General features: G+C 45.1%; 2 protein-coding genes across 6 annotated transcripts in view; one reads left to right on the plus strand and one right to left on the minus strand.

Moving 5' to 3' along the window:
- rac2 (Rac family small GTPase 2) overlaps positions 1-5,013 on the plus strand; it is a 15,406-nt gene extending 10,393 nt beyond the window's left edge. The window contains exons 4-7 of the mRNA XM_034532978.1: positions 670-732; positions 3,114-3,273; positions 3,426-3,560; positions 4,634-5,013. Of these exons, the coding sequence (XP_034388869.1) occupies positions 670-732; positions 3,114-3,273; positions 3,426-3,556 (354 nt within the window). The 3' untranslated portion in view covers positions 3,557-3,560; positions 4,634-5,013. The remainder of the gene's footprint in view (positions 1-669; positions 733-3,113; positions 3,274-3,425; positions 3,561-4,633) is intronic.
- Positions 5,014-8,009: 2,996 nt separating this feature from the next.
- On the minus strand, positions 8,010-11,897 carry LOC117730923 (protein CutA homolog). 5 transcript variants are annotated; one of them, XM_034533014.1, is made up of 8 exons: positions 11,782-11,897; positions 11,093-11,158; positions 10,868-10,943; positions 10,687-10,804; positions 10,541-10,600; positions 9,736-9,781; positions 9,332-9,381; positions 8,010-8,278 (listed from the first exon to the last, which is right to left on the minus strand). In XM_034533014.1, exons 2-8 carry the CDS (start codon positions 11,153-11,155, stop codon positions 8,179-8,181), a joined length of 513 nt encoding a protein of 170 aa, XP_034388905.1. In that variant the 5' UTR covers positions 11,156-11,158; positions 11,782-11,897; the 3' UTR covers positions 8,010-8,178. The 5 variants fall into 5 exon arrangements, with proteins under 5 accessions (XP_034388905.1, XP_034388881.1, XP_034388897.1 ...); XM_034532990.1 differs by having other exon boundaries at positions 10,687-10,943; XM_034533006.1 differs by lacking the exon at positions 11,782-11,897 and adding an exon at positions 11,406-11,771 and having other exon boundaries at positions 10,687-10,943.
- Between the last annotated feature and the right edge of the window lie 6,489 nt (positions 11,898-18,386).

Consider the following 18,386-nt stretch of genomic DNA (forward strand, 5'->3'; position numbering starts at 1 on the left):
CACACACAGACACACACACGTGATTGCAATGTTTAAGATGATCAAGTGTATCATTTAGAAGAAGATGATCCTTTTTTGGGGACCTTTTAATTTTCTTTTTTAAAGCATCATTTTGTGCCACAAAGGGTATTTCTTCTTCAGCTTTTATTTTTGTTGTTTTTATCCTAAAACACAAAATATTTCATTTATATATTTTTTGTTTTTTTGTACAACCTGGTGGTCAGGAGAGAGAATGCAGTTTAGAACGAAATGCATGCGTTACAACGTCATAATCATATTTCAAACTCAAACTCAGCCTCCACCAAAACTCCACCATGTTGCACATGTTTACATCATTTTGTAAAACCCCTTAAATTATAAAAAAAGAGGTGTTAGGGGTTAGAATTAGGGTTTAGGGGTTAGAGGTCAGAGGTTAGAGGTTTTCACGGTGCATACATGGCATAGAATTGAAAACCATAATTGCAAGAAATAATTTACAATTTACGGTGGAATTTCCATCGTGAGGTAACACACACAATGTCGTTCATAGTGAAGACGCTAAAATAAGATGGTTGGGTCAAATGAAGCAGATCTTAAAGGGTCATTAATGCCATAACAATCATCATTCTGTTGCATGGATATCATAATATCCCCGTAAACAGTCCTCGTGGTCCCATGTGTCTCCTGTAGGACGTCTTCCTGATCTGCTTCTCTCTGGTGAGCCCGGCGTCCTACGAGAACGTCAGAGCCAAGGTGGGTCTGCTGATATCTATGGTGTCAGTTCATAAACATAAATAAAACAACGATCCGGTTGCTGCCTCTCGACCAATCAGAGGGATGGAGGTGGGTTTGCATGTGTGTGTGCAGGACGGACAGAAGAGAAGGACACGGCAACGAAGCCCTTAAAATGACGTTAAAGAGCAGTCGTAGTCGTGCAACAATAATTAAACAAATATATATTATTATTTTTAACAGGAGTGAAAAAGCTGCCTGTGTTTCTGCAGGAGGAATTACAAATGTGACTGTTTGACATTTGTTCTGGGCTGTCACAGATAATTAAATTCCTCTAATTTAAAGGGTCGACTCCACTGAACACAGACGTGGAGACTTCATTGGGCCAATAGTACGGTGGCCCTGAGAGCTCAAAGCACTACAAAGCAAAAAAATAAACTGAAATCTGAAATATCTTCACCAATTTGACCCAATCGTGACATCACCAGTTGGTCTGTGGACTGTGGTAACGGCAGCGACCTGTCAATCACCTTGTAGCCCCGTCCTAAAGCATACCCCGCTTCATGGTAATTTCCTCATAGACTTCTATGTAACCATAGCAACGAGGCGCCATTGTGGTGCCATTAGATCAGTTGGTAGGAGAAGAATTTAAGAGTTCATGTTCATGAAGAGACATTTCAGTCGGAGAAAAGAGGAAGTTATGGGCGTACAGGCCAAAAGAACAATGAACGACCCAAATCTGAACGGGGGAAGACAATGGGACGTGCACGTCGTCATGTGCACGTCATCATGTGCACATCATGTGCACATGATGACGTGCACATGACGACGTGCACATGACGACGTGCACATGATGATGTGCACATGGCGACGTGCACATGATGATGTGCACATGACGACGTGCACATGACGACGTGCACATGACGACGTGCACAAGACGACGTGCACATGACGACGTGCACAAGACGACGTGCACAATACGACGTGCACATGACGACGTGCACAAGACGACGTGCACAAGACGACGTGCACAAGACGACGTGCACAAGACGACGTGCACAACACGACGTGCACAAGAAGACGTGCACAACACGACGTGCACACGACGACGTGCACAACACGACGTGCACATGACGACGTGCACATGACGACGTGCACATGACGACGTGCACAAGACGACGTGCACAAGAAGACGTGCACAAGATGACGTGCACATGACGACGTGCACAAGATGACGTGCACAAGACAACGTGCACAAGACGACGTGCACAACACAGCGTGCACATGACGACGTGCACAAAATGACGTGCACATGACACCGTGCACAAGATGACGTGCACATGACGACGTGCACAAGACAACGTGCACATGACGACGTGCACAAGACGACGTGCACAAGACGACGTGCACAACACGACGTGCACAAGGAAGCTGAATGTTTCAGTGAAGCGTACGAACACGACTTCAAACCTGTTCTTCCTCTTCCTCTTCATCAGTTTCAGAGCATTGTGAAGCTGCGTCCCGTTTCCATGGCGTTCAGCCGTCATCAACCGCGTCGGGGTCAACAAACTTTATGGAGGTCAAAGAAAATTAGATATTTTTTAAAAGAAAAACGTGATTAAAAGTAAAGCAGATGCCAAATGACATAAACAACCCCGTCCGGCTCACCCATTGGATGGTTGCCACCATCCAATGGGTGAGCCCTCGCTCGCCACCAGTGGAACATGACACCCTAAAAAGATCGGGCCACATTTTTTCCACTTGGGTCAAACAACACGTGTCTACTCCCGCTTCTTAAAAGCAGACTGTCTTTTCAAAATAAAGGTTCAGCCAACAAAGACCACTCGGTTAGATTTTGGTGGGAGGTTCCGTGTTCGTTGGGTTCTTGAGTTCTTCGTACTTCCTCGTCGATGATCTCGTGGTCTCGTCGGTGGAGCTACGAACGCTGGATGAGAACCTCCTGAATGTTGCCGACAGACGTCCAACTCAAGAGTCCAAGTCCAGCTTTAAGAACTCACATTAAAGACCAAGTAACATCTACAAGGTCCTTCAGAGCCTCTAGACTCAAGTCCTTCAACACACATCTACGGTGCTCCAGAGGCTCAAACTGTTACGTCTCAAGACCTTTATAAGTTCAGGATTTAAAAAGAGGTAAAAAGTCAAGTAAACCCTTTAGGAAGTCAGTTTTTAATAAAGTCAAAATCTCACTTTTAGTAGTGGTCTAATGTGTCGTGGACCTGCTGGAGAGAACTTGTATTTTTGCATTCTAAGACTTTCTCCTCTGGTCTGGCTCCGCCCCCTTTTCCTTGTCTTCCTCCCCTCCAAACCTCTTCCCTCTGTGTCCGTCCCCCCCTCCCCCTCTCACCTCTCATTGGGTCTTTTGGCTTGGTCATCCGGTCCAGTGGTACCCAGAGGTCCGCCACCACTGCCCCTCCACCCCCATCATCCTGGTGGGCACCAAGCTGGATCTGAGGGACGAGAAGGAGGCCATCGAGAAGCTGAAGGAAAAGAAGCTGGCCCCCATCACCTACCCTCAGGGCCTGGCTCTGGCCAAGGAGATCGGTGAGTGGTGGCCATCAGCATTTAGGGGCGTGGCCTCGTGCATCGTCGTACCAATAAAAAGGGGAATTCTCTTCCTCGGTTGATGTTTCAGTAGCGTTGTTGTTCGTCGTGTCTATGGGATGTTTCCATGACCTTCACCTCACTGGCTCCAGATTCGGTGAAGTACCTGGAGTGCTCGGCTCTGACTCAGCGCGGCCTGAAGACGGTGTTCGACGAGGCCATCCGGGCCGTGCTGTGCCCTCAGCCCACCAAGGTCAAGAAGAAGCCCTGCTCGCTGCTCTGAAACGGTAAGACGGGGGGTCACGGGGTCACGGCTCTGACCCCGTGACCCCGTGACCCCGCAAGGCCTGCAAGATACCAACTAAATGGAATTCAGACATTCACGCATTTCAATATTTACGTCTCTTTAGGATCCTCTTCTCTTCTGGAGGAAGTGAAGCGTGTGAAGCGGCTTGTAAGCCGTTTCACACGCTTCACTTCCTCCAGAAGAGAAGAGAGGAGATGAAGAGGAGATGAAGATGGAAGAATTAGAAACAATGAAGGTTTATTTCAGTAAAATTTAAACGTTCGTCGTCTCCAAACCTTCAGGACAGATTTCTTATTGTTCTTATTGAGGAGAAACGTAACACGGAACTACCCGAAGTTTTTTCTCCACAGGAGACGAGACATAAATACGTAATAATAATGTTGATGATTGAAGTGATGATGTAATTATCATAATTATTACAGAACTGATCGCATCCCGCTGGTATTTCAATATGTTTTAAAGACGTGTCAGAGCTATTATTATTATTATTTATATGAAAATATGGAAGAATGAGAATGAGAATGATGTCTTTGCTGAGATTAAGAATTGTTTTAGTTTTTAATATACAGGCAAAAATACATTTTCTCTGATGTCACACATGCACTTCCATGTCAACCCTGTGTGTGTGTGTGTGTGTGTGTGTGTATGTGTGTGTGTGTATGTGTGTGCGTGTGTGTGTATGTGTATGTGTGTGTGTATGTGTATGTGTGTGTATGTGTATGTGTGTGTGTGTGTGTGTGTGTATGTGTATGTGTGTGTGTGTGTATGTGTGTGTGTGTGTGTGTGTGTGCATGAACAAAAACAATACAAAAGTACTACACATGTTAAGTTATGGACATCAAAGTCTCCGAAGTGAAGGTCCTGTTTGTTTCCTCCTTTGGACTTTATTGGAAACTTCGTGTCTTCTTTGTGTCTATTTTGTGTGTCTGTTGTGTGTCTGTTGTGTGTCTGTTGTGTCTCTGTTGTGTGTCTGTTGTGTGTTGTGTGTCTGTTGTGTCTTCTTTGTGTGCGTGGTGGTGCACCAGATTCATGTGGACTGCGTTGTTGTTGCAGGACCAGGAAGAAGACGGCAGAGATCCAGACCGACGCCCCGAGGAAGATTTTAAAGTTCTGTTATGTTTCTAATAGAAAACTATAAAAATGATATGATAAAACCTTTGTGTACATAAATGAAAACATTACACAAGTCAAACGGAATAAATCCCTAAATGTGGAACGCTGGCTTCATCCACTGTGCCGCCGTCCATTCCCTCGCTGGCCTCCAGGGGGCGACAGCGAGCACGTCTTTCATGTCATCGTTGGTGCCGAGTGCAAAGTGTTCAAATTGGTTTTGAGAGTGACGAACGATGATGAAACACCGGGGTCCGGAAAGTGGTTTGTTTAATGAGCAGCTGAACGATGTTGTATCTGGATAAAAGTTATGAACAAACGTATTATTGTTTCTTGTGATATAATAAAATAAAATACATTTTTTATCAAGAAAACAAAAAATGTTTCCCACATCAATGGTGGAGGTGTGTGTGCGTGTGTGTGTGTGTGTGCGTGTGTGTGTGTGCGTGTATGTGTGTGTGCATATGAGTGTGTGCATGTGTGTGTGTGTGTGTCTGTGTGTGTGTGTGTCTGTGTGTGTGTCTGTGTGTCTGTGTGTGTGTCTGTGTGTGTGTGAGTGTGTCTGTGTGTGTGTCTGTGTGTGTCTGTGTGTGTGTCTGTGTGTGTGTCTGTGTGTGAGTGTGTGTGTCTGTGTGTGAGTGTGTCTGTGTGTGTGTGTCTGTGTGTGTGTCTGTGTGTGTGTGTGTGTCTGTGTGTGAGCAACTATAACTATTGTTGAATGTGGAAAGTTTAATAGGAATTTGTTGTTTCTTTCTCACAGTGATTTGTTCCCATTAGACTCAAAATTACAATAATGAACGACCTTAAAACAACAAAAAAAACACTAATAATAATAATCAAATTATTCTTGATTGTATTGTGACGAGTTCTTTATAGTTGGGGGGCGCTACAGAGCACTGTACCCCAAAACCACACCACCTTTCTGCACTACATCCCCATTTCACTGTTGTTGTTGTTTATATTGTACATACATGTTGATATTGTTGTCTTTAATGTCTTTATATTTATCCTGTCACTTGTAATTGTAATTTAAATATGTTGTATGATGAGAGCGTTCATGTAAGCGGAGTCAAATTCCATGTTTGTGCACACGTACAATGTCAATTGTGTCCACCCTTCCTCCCTAGAGCGTACCCTAACCCCCTTCTACCTCACCTCCTCCCCTATCAACCCTTCCTCCCTAGAGCGTACCCTAACCCCCTTCTACCTCTCCTCCTCCCTCTATCCACCCTTCCTCCCTAGAGCGTACCCTAACCCCCTTCTACCTCACCTCCTCCCCTATCCACCCTTCCTCCCTAGAGCGTACCCTAACCCCCTTCTACCTCTCCTCCTCCCTCTATCCACCCTTCCTCCCTAGAGCGTACCCTAACCCTCTTCTACCTCACCTCCTCCCCTATCAACCCTTCCTCCCTAGAGCGTACCCTAACCCCCTTCTACCTCTCCTCCTCCCTCTATCCACCCTTCCTCCCTAGAGCGTACCCTAACCCTCTTCTACCTCACCTCCTCCCCTATCCACCCTTCCTCCCTAGAGCGTGCCCTAACCCCCTTCTACCTCACCTCCTCCCTCTATCCACCCTTCCTCCCTAGAGCGTACCCTAACCCCCTTCTACCTCACCTCCTCCCTCTATCCACCCTTCCTCCCTAGAGCGTACCCTAACCCCCTTCTTCCTCACCTCCTCCCTCTATCCACCCTTCCTCCCTAGAGCGTTCCCTAACCCCCTTCTACCTCTCCTCCTCCCTCTATCCACCCTTCCTCCCTAGAGCATACCCTAACCCCCTTCTACCTCTCCTCCTCCCTCTATCCACCCTTCCTCCCTAGAGCGTACCCTAACCCCCTTCTACCTCACCTCCTCCCTCTATCCACCCTTCCTCCCTAGAGCGTACCCTAACCCCCTTCTGCCTCACCTCCTCCCTCTATCCACCCTTCCTCCCTAGAGCGTACCTTAACCCCCTTCTACCTCTCCTCCTCCCTCTATCCACCCTTCCTCCCTAGAGCGTTCCCTAACCCCCTTCTACCTCTCCTCCTCCCTCTATCCACCCTTCCTCCCTAGAGCGTACCCTAACCCCCTTCTGCCTCACCTCCTCCCTCTATCCACCCTTCCTCCCTAGAGCGTACCCTAACCCCCTTCTACCTCACCTCCTCCCTCTATCCACCCTTCCTCCCTAGAGCGTACCCTAACCCCCTTCTGCCTCACCTCCTCCCTCTATCCACCCTTCCTCCCTAGAGCGTACCTTAACCCCCTTCTACCTCTCCTCCCTCTATCCACCCTTCCTCCCTAGAGCGTACCCTAACCCCCTTCTACCTCTCCTTCTCCCTCTATCCACCCTTCCTCCCTATAGCGTACCCTAATCCCCTTCTACCTCTCCTCCTCCCTCTATCCACCCTTCCTCCCTAGAGCGTACCCTAACCCCCTTCTACCTCTCCTCCTCCCTCTATCCACCCTTCCTCCCTAGAGCGTACCCTAACCCCCTTCTACCTCACCTCCTCCCTCTATCCATCCTTCCTCCCTAGAGCGTACCCTAACCCTTCTACCTCACCTCCTCCCTCTATCCACCCTTCCTCCCTAGAGCGTACCCTAACCCCCTTCTACCTCTCCTCCTCCCTCTATCCACCCTTCCTCCCTAGAGCGTACCCTATCCCCATTCTACCTCACCTCCTCCCTCTATCCACCCTTCCTCCCTAGAGCGTGCCCTAACCCCCTTCTACTAGTTTCAAGTCTTCTTCAATACAGCGTGATGTTCATTTAGTAAATTCAACTCTAATTAGATGGAAAAATAGGCAAAGAAAGTTATTCGTGTATGAAACGTTCTAAATGTTCGATATTTGCCTTGCAGGGCCGTCGACCGGCCGCTGATGGGTTCTAATCAGCTGCTGTTGAAGCCTCCATGGAGCTCATCCCCCTTGTGGCCATTAATATGTTTTGATTCTGAAGGAAAAAACTGAAAAGGATCCACGACAAAGAGCTCCTTTTTCCTCAATTATTTCAGAAATATACTTTAATTGTTTTGCACTATAAAGAAACTTTGATGTAGTCAAAACTAAAACGTTATCAATATCTCAAAAACATATTTATTTTCTCCCCTCAAATAGTGTTTGTTATATGTTCTGCGATAACTAATATTAAAAGGTCTCATCTGAATGTCTTTGATGCGTTTCGAGAATCAAAACTAAGCAAAAAGTAAAAAGAGGAGTCGTACTTTACTGTAAGCTTACATGAGTATTAATAAGAAGATAAGGGAGATGCAACTCTCCTGCAGCCGTAAACCAAGAACACGCTGCAAACCAACTCAAAGAGAAGAGAAGAAAAGAAAAGTCCTCCACTTTGTTGTAAAGAGGTTTATTCCGCAGCCCTCTGCCGCCCTCTAGAGGGCAACAACATTCAGGAGCTAAGAACATCTATAGAGTTGTAAATCATCAAAAGAAAAGTCACTTATTCACATGATGGACATCTTTCTGTCTTGGAGCAGATGCTCGTGCCTTCGAGTCGCTACTCGGGGACGACTTCCCCGATCCACTTGAGGTAGGGCGGGTTGCCCTGGTCGATGGGGAGGCTGATGACCTCGGCCACCTCGTAGGGATGGTTGGAGCTGGAGAGGACACAGCGAGTCACGAGTCAATGGTGGAGTCACGAGTCAATGGTGGAGTCACGAATCACTGGAAGAGTCACGAGTCACGAATCACTGGTGAAGTCACGAGTCAATGGAGGAGTCACAAGTCACTGGTGAAGTCACGAGTCAATGGAGGAGTCACAAGTCACTGGTGAAGTCACGAGTCAATGGAGGAGTCACAAGTCACTGGTGAAGTCACGAGTCAATGGAGGAGTCACAAGTCACTGGTGAAGTCACGAATCACTGGTGGAGTCACGAGTCACTGGTGGAGTCACGAGTCAATGGTGGAGTCACGAGTCAATGGTGGAGTCACGAGTGGAGTCACGAGTCACTGGAGGAGTCACTAGAGGAGTCACTGGAGGAGTCACGAGTCACTAGAGGAGTCACGAGTCACTGGAGGAGTCACGAGTCACTGGAGGAGTCACTAGAGGAGTCACTGGAGGAGTCACGAGTCACTAGAGGAGTCACGAGTCACTGGAGGAGTCACTGGAGGAGTCACGAGTCACTGGTGGAGTCACGAGTCACTGGTGGAGTCACGAGTCACTGGTGGAGTCACGAGTGGAGTCACGAGTCACTGGAGGAGTCACTAGAGGAGTCACTGGAGGAGTCACGAGTCACTAGAGGAGTCACGAGTCACTGGAGGAGTCACGAGTCACTGGAGGAGTCACTAGAGGAGTCACTGGAGGAGTCACTAGAGGAGTCACGAGTCACTGGTGGAGTCACGAGTCAATGGTGGAGTCACGAGTCAATGGTGGAGTCACGAGTCACTGGAGGAGTCACGAGTCACTGGAGGAGTCACGAGTCACTGGAGGAGTCACAAGTGGAGTCACGAGTCACTGGAGGAGTCACTGGAGGAGTCACGAGTCACTAGAGGAGTCACGAGTCACTGGTGGAGTCACGAGTCAATGGTGGAGTCACGAGTCAATGGTGGAGTCACGAGTCACTGGAGGAGTCACTAGAGGAGTCACGAGTCACTGGAGGAGTCACGCTCTGTTCCTGCAGAGCTTTTCTTTGTACTCATAAGGAACCTACCGGACGTATTGGGCCAGAGCGGGCACCTTGGAGCTCCTGGTTTTAATCATCTGGAGGGAGAGAAGACGTCGAGGTCATTTTAACCCTTTACGTGATCCTCTTTTTGTGCTTTTCTCACATCAAACGTCTGTAAAACACTTACTAGCCACAAAGAGGTTTATTTAATTCATCCACGTTACAGGATTATGAATATTTAATGTGAGGAGAGTCCACGCTTTGGCTACATTTCATTTGTCCATTTATGTCTTAATGCAAGAAACTCAAAAAGCTTCTTTCTTTTCTTATTAATTCTTAATTAAAACATACAGAAAAGAGCAACATTTCTACAGAAGTGGTCCATAATAAATAACGGTATTGATGAGACCAGGAGCACTAGGACCATGAAGCAGCCTGACAACACTCACCAGCAGCACTTCATTGTCCTCCTCGATCTTCCCCTGCCACTCATAGCTGAGGGACAGAAAGGACTCTAATAAACCCCCTGAGTCATATTTATAAGTAATGTATACTATGTATTTTAATGTGTGTTTTAATGTATAATATATCATTTAATGTTTAATATTGTATTTTAATGTTTTAATGTATAATATTGTATTTTAATGTAAAATATGTATTTTAATGTAAAATATTGTATTTCAATATATAATATGTATTTTAATGTATAATATGTATAATATTGTATTTTAATGTATAATATTGTATTTCAATGTATAATATATAAATTAATGTTTAATATTGTATTTTAATGTATAATATTGTATTTTAATGAATAATATTTTATTTTAATGTATAATATTGTATTTCAATGTATTTTAATGTATAATATATAATTTAATGTATAATATTGTATTTCAATGTATTTTAATGTATAATATATAATTGAATGTATAATATTGTATTTCAATGTATTTTAATGTATAATTTAATGTATAATATTGTATTTTAATGTATAGTATAATATTGTATTTTAATGTATAATATTGTGTTTTAATGTATAGTATAATATTGTGTTTTAATGTATAATATTGTTTTAATGTATAATATTGTTTTAATGTATAATATTGTATTTTAATGTATAGTATAATATTGTGTTTTAATGTATAAAAGTGTATTTTAATGTATAATATTGTATTTTAATGTATAGTATAATATTGTGTTTTAATGTATAATATTGTGTTTCCTGCACAAACAATATGTAGAAAAACTCACACGGACGTGATCGCGGGCACGATGTTGACGCAGGCGGCGAGCTTCCTCTCCACGATCGCCCTGAGGGACGGAAGACGACCACGAGGTGAACAATCTGACATTAATATGCAATATAATATATATATGGGGGGGGGTTATGTAGTCACCTGGCCAACTCTTTGGCCACGCCGTCGTTGGGACAGGTGACGAAGGCGGCGCAGTGAGTCCCCGACGCGTACGTCTCGGACGCCATGGACAACGTGGACAGCGTGGACAACGTGGACAGCGTGGACAACGTGGACAACGTGGACAACGTGGACAGCGTGGACAGCGTGGACAACGTGGACAACGTGGACAACGTGGACAACGCCCTCGAGCCAACAGCCCTCAGCAGTGGGAGCATAAACACAGCCAGGAGCGCCGTCTGGGGCGAGGACAGAGGGATGGGAACAAATATACAGTGTGTGTGTGTGTGTGTATATATATATATATATATATATATATATATATATATATACACACACACACATACACACACACACACACACACACACACACAAAAGCAACACTCACCACGATCAGGGCTTTCACGGGTCCACCTCGCAGAACCTCTGCACCGGGTGGGCCAATGGTCATTCCCTGGGGGGGGGGGAGGGGGGGGGGGGTCACAGTGGTGGATAAATACTCAGATACTTTAAAGGCAGTAAAAGTCTCAAGAACATCGTCCAAAAAGAAACCGCACAAAGACAAGTTAAGTTAAAAGTACTTCTGTCCATCTTGATGGTGGGAACTAATATACACACACTTTTTTATAATAAGTGTTCGTACAAATGCAAAAAAGTACAATATTTACCTCTGAAAAGCAGTATAAAGAAGAACTACTCACGTGAAGTACAAGTACATTACAAACTGCACTGGAATGCAGTACTTGTACTTCAGTTATTGCTGCCAACGGATTTTCCACCTAAACTTCATCACTGTAGTATCACAGGAGTGACGTCTGCATGACGTCACCCTCCCTTCTTCTTCTTCTCTCATTTAACTCGTGTCGTAACAGATAATCGAACTGTAGAAAACACCGGAAGCCGTTTAGCCAGCTAGCTGCCCGTGTAGCAGCATGCTAATGAGCGCGAGCTAGTAGCGTGGTGTTGTTGTTATGAAAAGTAGTTTTTCTGAGCGCAGCCGGACGGACCGGCGGGTCGCAAAGGTCCCGGAAGAAGCGGCGCAGACCAGCGCCACGCTTCAGAGTTTCAGAGAGTTACCTTCTGACGGCTAGCTGCTGCTGCTGGGCGAGCGACTCCCTGGGCCGTAAAGCGAGACGGCTGTGTGTTTGGGAAACTGTCGTAAAGTCAGCCTCCTTCTCCTTATTCTTCTTTTTGGGGTTTTATGGCGGATGGCATCCAACAAAAGGTGCATTACTGCCACCTACTGTACCGGGGGATGGACCAGAGCTCTCTATCCCTCCAAAATTAAAATTAAATTAAATTAATGAAAACCAAACAAAAAAAAACCCAAACAAACAACAATGATGATACCAGAATGCCCAAATGACTAAGTTGGAACAGTGTTTCGTACATTTCATTGACTAAATCCTGCCTGCTATTTGATGTAAATGACTGTAATGATAATAATACTGAACTGGAATCTGAACACATGATGACTTTCCTGACCTGAACCTCCTCCACCCACTGCAGTGCTGTTAGCATGGCCAATGCCTCAACACCGACAGATGGTCTGATGTTCTTCGTCTGACCTCGTACTGAAAGGATGGAATGGTGACATCCAGTTCTACCTGTATTAGGACCTTTAGATCCATCTGTGTACACTGGTGTAAATGATTGATATGTTGTATGCAGCCTATCCTCCACCCCTCCTGCAATATTACCAATATTAAGTCCTTGGATTTTGTTCAAAATAAGAAAATAATTATAAACTGATACTGAGGGAAATAACCACGGTGGTGTTGCCGATAGCGGTACTGGAGAAGTGAAGGTGATTTGAGTCAATGCCATATCCCTTGCCCGTTGTCCACTGCTCCACGCCAAACAGTCCTGTTTGGCCCTTTCACTTTCCCCACATGGCAGGAGTACCTTTGTGGTCGGATGCTTGTCTCCAGGATGTCCTTGCAGATTGACCCAATAGCTCAACTTGAATTGCTTACGCCTCAACTGCAGCGGCATCTCGCCCGCCTCCACCTGAAGAGCAGACACAGGACTTGTTCTTAAAGCCCCACAACAGAGTCTCAGAGCTTGAGATTGCACCACTTCCAGCTTTCTAAGCATCGTTTTTTCCGCTGATCCAAATGCCACGCAGCCGTAGTCGAACACTGATCTCATCAAAGCAACATAAATATGTGTTATTGCCGACCTGCTGGCTCCCCATCCTGACCCTGTAAGACACCTCATCACATTTAAAATATTATACATTTCATAACTATCCTCTGAATAAGCTTCTTCCATGTCAACTTATCATTGAACCACACACCTAGAAACCTAAACACTTTGTTCATTTGTCCATACATCTTTATATGAGTTTCCACTCCTCTCTTTCTAGTAAACCAGATTGTTTTAGTTTTCCCCACCGAAAACTTGAATCCCCATGCATAAGACCATCTTTCTACTTCATTCACAGCCTCTTGTAACTTACCTTTAATATGGTCTGTGTTCTTCCCCCTCTTCCACAATGCTCCATCATCAGCAAAGAGAGATCGACCAATATCCCCCTGAACTTGGAGGAACACATCATTTATCATGATTGAGAACAGTAGTGGACTAATTACACTACCCTGAGGGGTACCATTCTCCACCGGGTATCTTCTTGATATTGCTTTCCCAACTCTGACTTGTATAACTCAGTCAAGTAAAAAGTCTTTAATCCAATTGTATACTCTGCCCCCTATTCCCATTATATTTAATTTAATCAACAACCCCTTCTTCCAAACCATATCATATGCCTTCTCCACATCAAAAACACACTGACTCCTTATGTACCGGGGCTGTTTTTACTTCCGTCTCTAAACAAATACTTGGATCCATAGTTCCTCTTCCTCTCCGAAATCCACTTTGATGAGGTGTTATCAATCCGCTGGTCTCCATATAAAAAGTTAATCTGTCTGCTATCACTCTCTCCATAATTGTACCTACATGAGATGTTAGGGCTATAGGCCTATAATTTGTTGGGTTTGATGGGTCTTTGCCTGGTTTCCTAATTGGGATAATCACAGCCTCTTTCCATGCACTAGTCAGGCTCCCCACTTCCCAAACTTTATTATAAAAACCTAACAGTTTCGTCATTGCCAACCTACCTACATGTTTCAGCATTATATAACATATTTCATCCTTCCCTGGTGACGTCAATCCGGCTCTTTCGATCGCTCTTTTAACCTCTTCCAAGGTAAATGGGGTATCCATTGTACTGTTAGTATCATCTCTTCTTTCCAGAATACCAGGATGAGCTGACCGTGTCCTTTCCCTTCCTTTCTTACCTTCTGCTGTCAGGTTGGCCGAGCTGTGGATTTCTATTAACGCTTTGGCCATCATCTCCGCTCTCTCCCCATCTGTCGCTGCTGTATCCTCCTCTTTCTTCAATACTGGATACTATACCCTTCTAATCCCTCTCATGCTTCTAATCATCCCCCAAATTTCTCCCACAGGCGTTGCTCTCCCAATTCTGCTACAGTAACTCCGCCAGCTTTCTCTTTGTGCTCTCCGAATTGTTCTCCAAACAAGCACTTGCTTGTGCTTGTTTGTATTGTATTAAATTCTGGAAGTTATGTGATCTTTTTAATAGCTTAAGAGCTTTGTTTCTTTCTTTCACTACTTTCCCACACTCATCTGTCCACCAGGGGACCGCCTTTCTTTCCCTCCTTCCTTTACTTTTGGTTATTGTTCCAGTATTGTAGATGTCATTCGAACCTCAATCCCATCAATATCTTTATTTAAGTCTATTTTATCCACTTCTTGCTCGCATATATATTAAAAAAGTTCCCATTTTGCCCTACTAAACACCCACTTACCCACCTTCTCTCCATGTTCCTTACTGCTTTGTATTGCTATTTTACAATTTATTGGAAAATGATCACTGGCCACTGACGTTTCCTCTTCTACCTCCCACTCACATATCCCTGCTAACCTCCTAGATACAATAGTTAGGTCTAGTACCGACATGTTCCCCGAGTGCACATCTAACCTAGTCCCTCTGCCATCATTTAAGCAAACCAAATGATTTCCTTCTAGTAACTCTTCTATTACCTCCCCGTTTACATCTGTTCTTATTCCACCCCATAATGTACTATGTGCATTGAAATCCCCACATACCCCCACCTTGCTGCCACCTATACAGCCTATTCACCTCTAATTTTTTACAGGGATTATAAAAATGTATAACTATGATCTCTCCTTCCCTTGTCCAGATCTCCACAGTTACATATTCAGTCCCTATCTCTACTTCTCTAAATGTGATGTCTTCACTAATAAATGTGGCACATCCTCCTCCTTGACCAGCCTCCCTATCACACACATATCCAGCTAGTCTGAAGTCCTTTGGATTTAACCATGTTTCCTGTATGCATGTGACCTCTGGTTTACTAGAAAGATTTCCAACATACTTTTTGAATTCTTGTCCATTAGCCAACAAACTCCGAGCATTCCATTGTAGTAAATAAAGCATTGCGTATTAACCTACCCGCCCCCTGTCTGCTCTTGACTTGCTTGCATACTAAGATGTGTTTACTTTAATTTTATTTCTCTTGTTTCCATCATTCGTCTCGAGCAAGAAAATGTGAAACCTCTTTGTGTTATTTACTTTATCCAAAAGTTTACATTAAGAAAAAAGAAGTAAAATAAATAAATAAATAAATAAATTTGTGAATCTGAGCAATAAACCACACAGACAACATTAATCATGTAGTCTGTAGGCTGTAAAATGTATTGATCGATCAGTCAGACCAACACCAAGTCACGTAACCATAGCAACCAGCTGACGTTTTATTTAACTCATTTAACTCATTTAATTGTCGAGGAAAGAATCGACACCATCAAATAAGACCACTCACACATGCAATTGATTGCAATACAGGTGTCTCCTCTGTGACCTCTGAGAACATGCTCTGTTCAGCGGGAGGCTGTTGGTTCAGTTCCCGACACGCAGCCGAACCACTGCTCTTCATTCTGCTGTCAGACTCAGGATACGTGTGTGTGGTGGCATGGGGTGTGGTTAGGCTCAGCTGCAGGGGGGGAGTGGCTCAGGGAACAGGTGCCGGGAAGAGGCTTAATTAGCCTCAGCTGCTTTGGATCAGGGGTAATGTGTCTTGCCCCTATATCAGGTGTGTTGGATCAGGGGTAATGGGTATTGCCCCTATATCAGGTGTGTTGGATCAGGGGTAATGTGTCTTGCCCCTATATCAGGTGTGTTGGATCAGGGGTAAAGTGTCTTGCCCCTATATCAGGTGTGTTGGATCAGGGGTAAAGTGTCTTGCCCCTATATCAGGTGTGTTGGATCAGGGGTAAAGTGTCTTGCCCCTATATCAGGTGTGTTGGATCAGGGGTAAAGTGTCTTGCCCCTATATCAGGTGTGTTGGATCAGGGGTAAAGTGTCTTGCCCCTATATCAGGTGTGTTGGATCAGGGGTAAAGTGTCTTGCCCCTATATCAGGTGTGTTGGATCAGGGGTAAAGTGTCTTGCCCCTATATCAGGTGTGTTGGATCAGGGGTAAAGTGTCTTGCCCTATATCAGGTGTGTTGGATCAGGGGTAAAGTGTCTTGCCCCTATATCAGGTGTGTTGGATCAGGGGTAAAGTGTCTTGCCCCTATATCAGGTGTGTTGGATCAGGGGTAAAGTGTCTTGCCCCTATATCAGGTGTGTTGGATCAGGGGTAAAGTGTCTTGCCCCTATATCAGGTGTGTTGGATCAGGGGTAAAGTGTCTTGCCCCTATATCAGGTGTGTTGGATCAGGGGTAAAGTGTCTTGCCCTATATCAGGTGTGTTGCGGAGGAAGCATGGGGACCGGCAGAGCAGGATCAAAATAAAGAACATTGCCAAACGTCACACAACGTGTCCTCATTCCTTGCTGCTGGGGGGTGGAAACCAGGGGGTTGTGACAGGACGTGTGACCACGTGCTATCTGATGCAAGTGACACACACACACACACACACACACACACACACACACACACACACACACACACACACACACACACACACACACACACACACACACACACACACACACACACACAGACTCTGTTTTTAAACACGCAGTGGCAGTAGATAACCATAAGATGGCAGCTTTTGTACAGAAGACAAGACAAGAATGTGCTTTAAGATCAGCTCTGGTAGCTACAACACACACACAGACGCACACACATACACAATAAATCTGTTTATGTCAACAGGGTTTGTGTGCACACCAATGATGCGCATGTATGTGTGTGTAGGTGTGTGTGTGTGGGTGTAGGTGTGTATGTGTAGGTGTGTATGTGTGAGTGTGTGTGTGTGTGTGTCTGTGAGTGTGTGTGTGTGCGCACAAGACAGAAAGCCACTCTGTTTGATAACATTCACCACCTCGCTCACACTCTCCTCTCTTCACCCTCATCCTTGATTAAAGAACGAGACAAGCATGTCACACATACTAATATGCACACGCACACACACACACACACTTAGAGGATGTGACTCGTGCACTCAGGACAAGAGAGATTGAGCTGTAGCTGAATGCACAGACACACACACAGATGCAGAGAGACGTATTAGTGCAAGAGCAATGAGAAGCGATGGGGGGGGGGGGGCTTGTTCCCATGGAAACTGTGCAGTCAGCACATCTGGGCGTGCTATGCGTTGTCCTCTCTCGTCGGCATCCTCTCCCCACACAGCTGGACGTGGCAGCGTGAACGCAACTGTTGCCCTGACCCCGTTGCCTCCAAACTCAAAAAAACACAGAACAGACGTCCACACAAGTTGCTGCTGGCATTGTGCAACTGCATTGCCCTCTCTGTCTCATCACCAGCTGTTACCCTCCTTTTCTCTCTCTCCGTCTTCTTCCTTCTCTCCCTCCGTCTCTCTCCCCCTCTCCCTCTAAGCATGAGGAGAATCAATACGTTTTCAATTTGCAGCATAGCCTTCCTCCTCTGCATCCTAATCAGGCTGCACTGGCCCTTTAAGAGAGAGAGAGAGAAGGCACACCTCAACCAGAGGACATTTCTCCTGATCAGCAGAATGATGTCACTTCCGGTTCATTCCACGAACTCTTGTGACTCGTTTCAATCTCTTGTTTCTTTCATCCGTCTTTGTGGGTAAAAAACAGAAGAAACAAGCAAAACGCGTGACTTCTAATTTAGTCCATTCAAAGAAACTCCAGGACCCGGGTCCAGGTTACTGGTTTGACTCTGTAATGGGGGAGAGTCTTCATACCCCCGAAGGGTGGAGGTCAGAGGTCGACGTCCGCCACAGACGAGTGGTCCTGGAGCTCAGAGGGAATACAGTGTTTGGCTCAAGGACACTTCGGCAGGGCTGTTAAATGCAGGCTTGAACCCGTGTTTCAGTTGGACTTTACGGAGCGATCACGTAAACTATTACGACTATTTGAAAGAATGGACTTTTATTATCAGTGGAAGGTGAAGAGGTCACAGTGACATCGACTGCAATGAGCACGACCCAAGATACCTTATATAGTGGAGAAAACATGATGAAGTGCCCTTTTACAGTGGAGAAAACATGAAGTGACCTTGTATTAGAGAAAACATGATGAAGTGACCTTTTACAGTGGAGAAAACATGAAGTGACCTTGTATTAGAGAAAACTAGATGAAGTGACCTTTTATAGTGAAGAAAACATGATGAAGTGACCTTTTATTAGAGAAAACATGAGGAAGT

Source organism: Cyclopterus lumpus, chromosome 1 (assembly GCF_009769545.1).
Source record: "Cyclopterus lumpus isolate fCycLum1 chromosome 1, fCycLum1.pri, whole genome shotgun sequence".
Classification (NCBI taxonomy): Eukaryota; Metazoa; Chordata; class Actinopteri; order Perciformes; family Cyclopteridae; genus Cyclopterus; species Cyclopterus lumpus.

Bases quoted from the DNA above. Each gene is read 5' to 3' on its own strand.
- LOC117730923 (XM_034532990.1), bottom strand. From the start codon at position 11,155: ATGACCATTGGCCCACCCGGTGCAGAGGTTCTGCGAGGTGGACCCGTG. The intron at 9,782-10,540 runs GTGAGTTTTTCT...TCTGTCCCTCAG, and splicing joins GTGCCCGCGATCACGTCCGT to CTATGAGTGGCAGGGGAAGA. The intron at 9,382-9,735 runs GTGAGTGTTGTC...CTCTCCCTCCAG, and splicing joins AGGACAATGAAGTGCTGCTG to ATGATTAAAACCAGGAGCTC.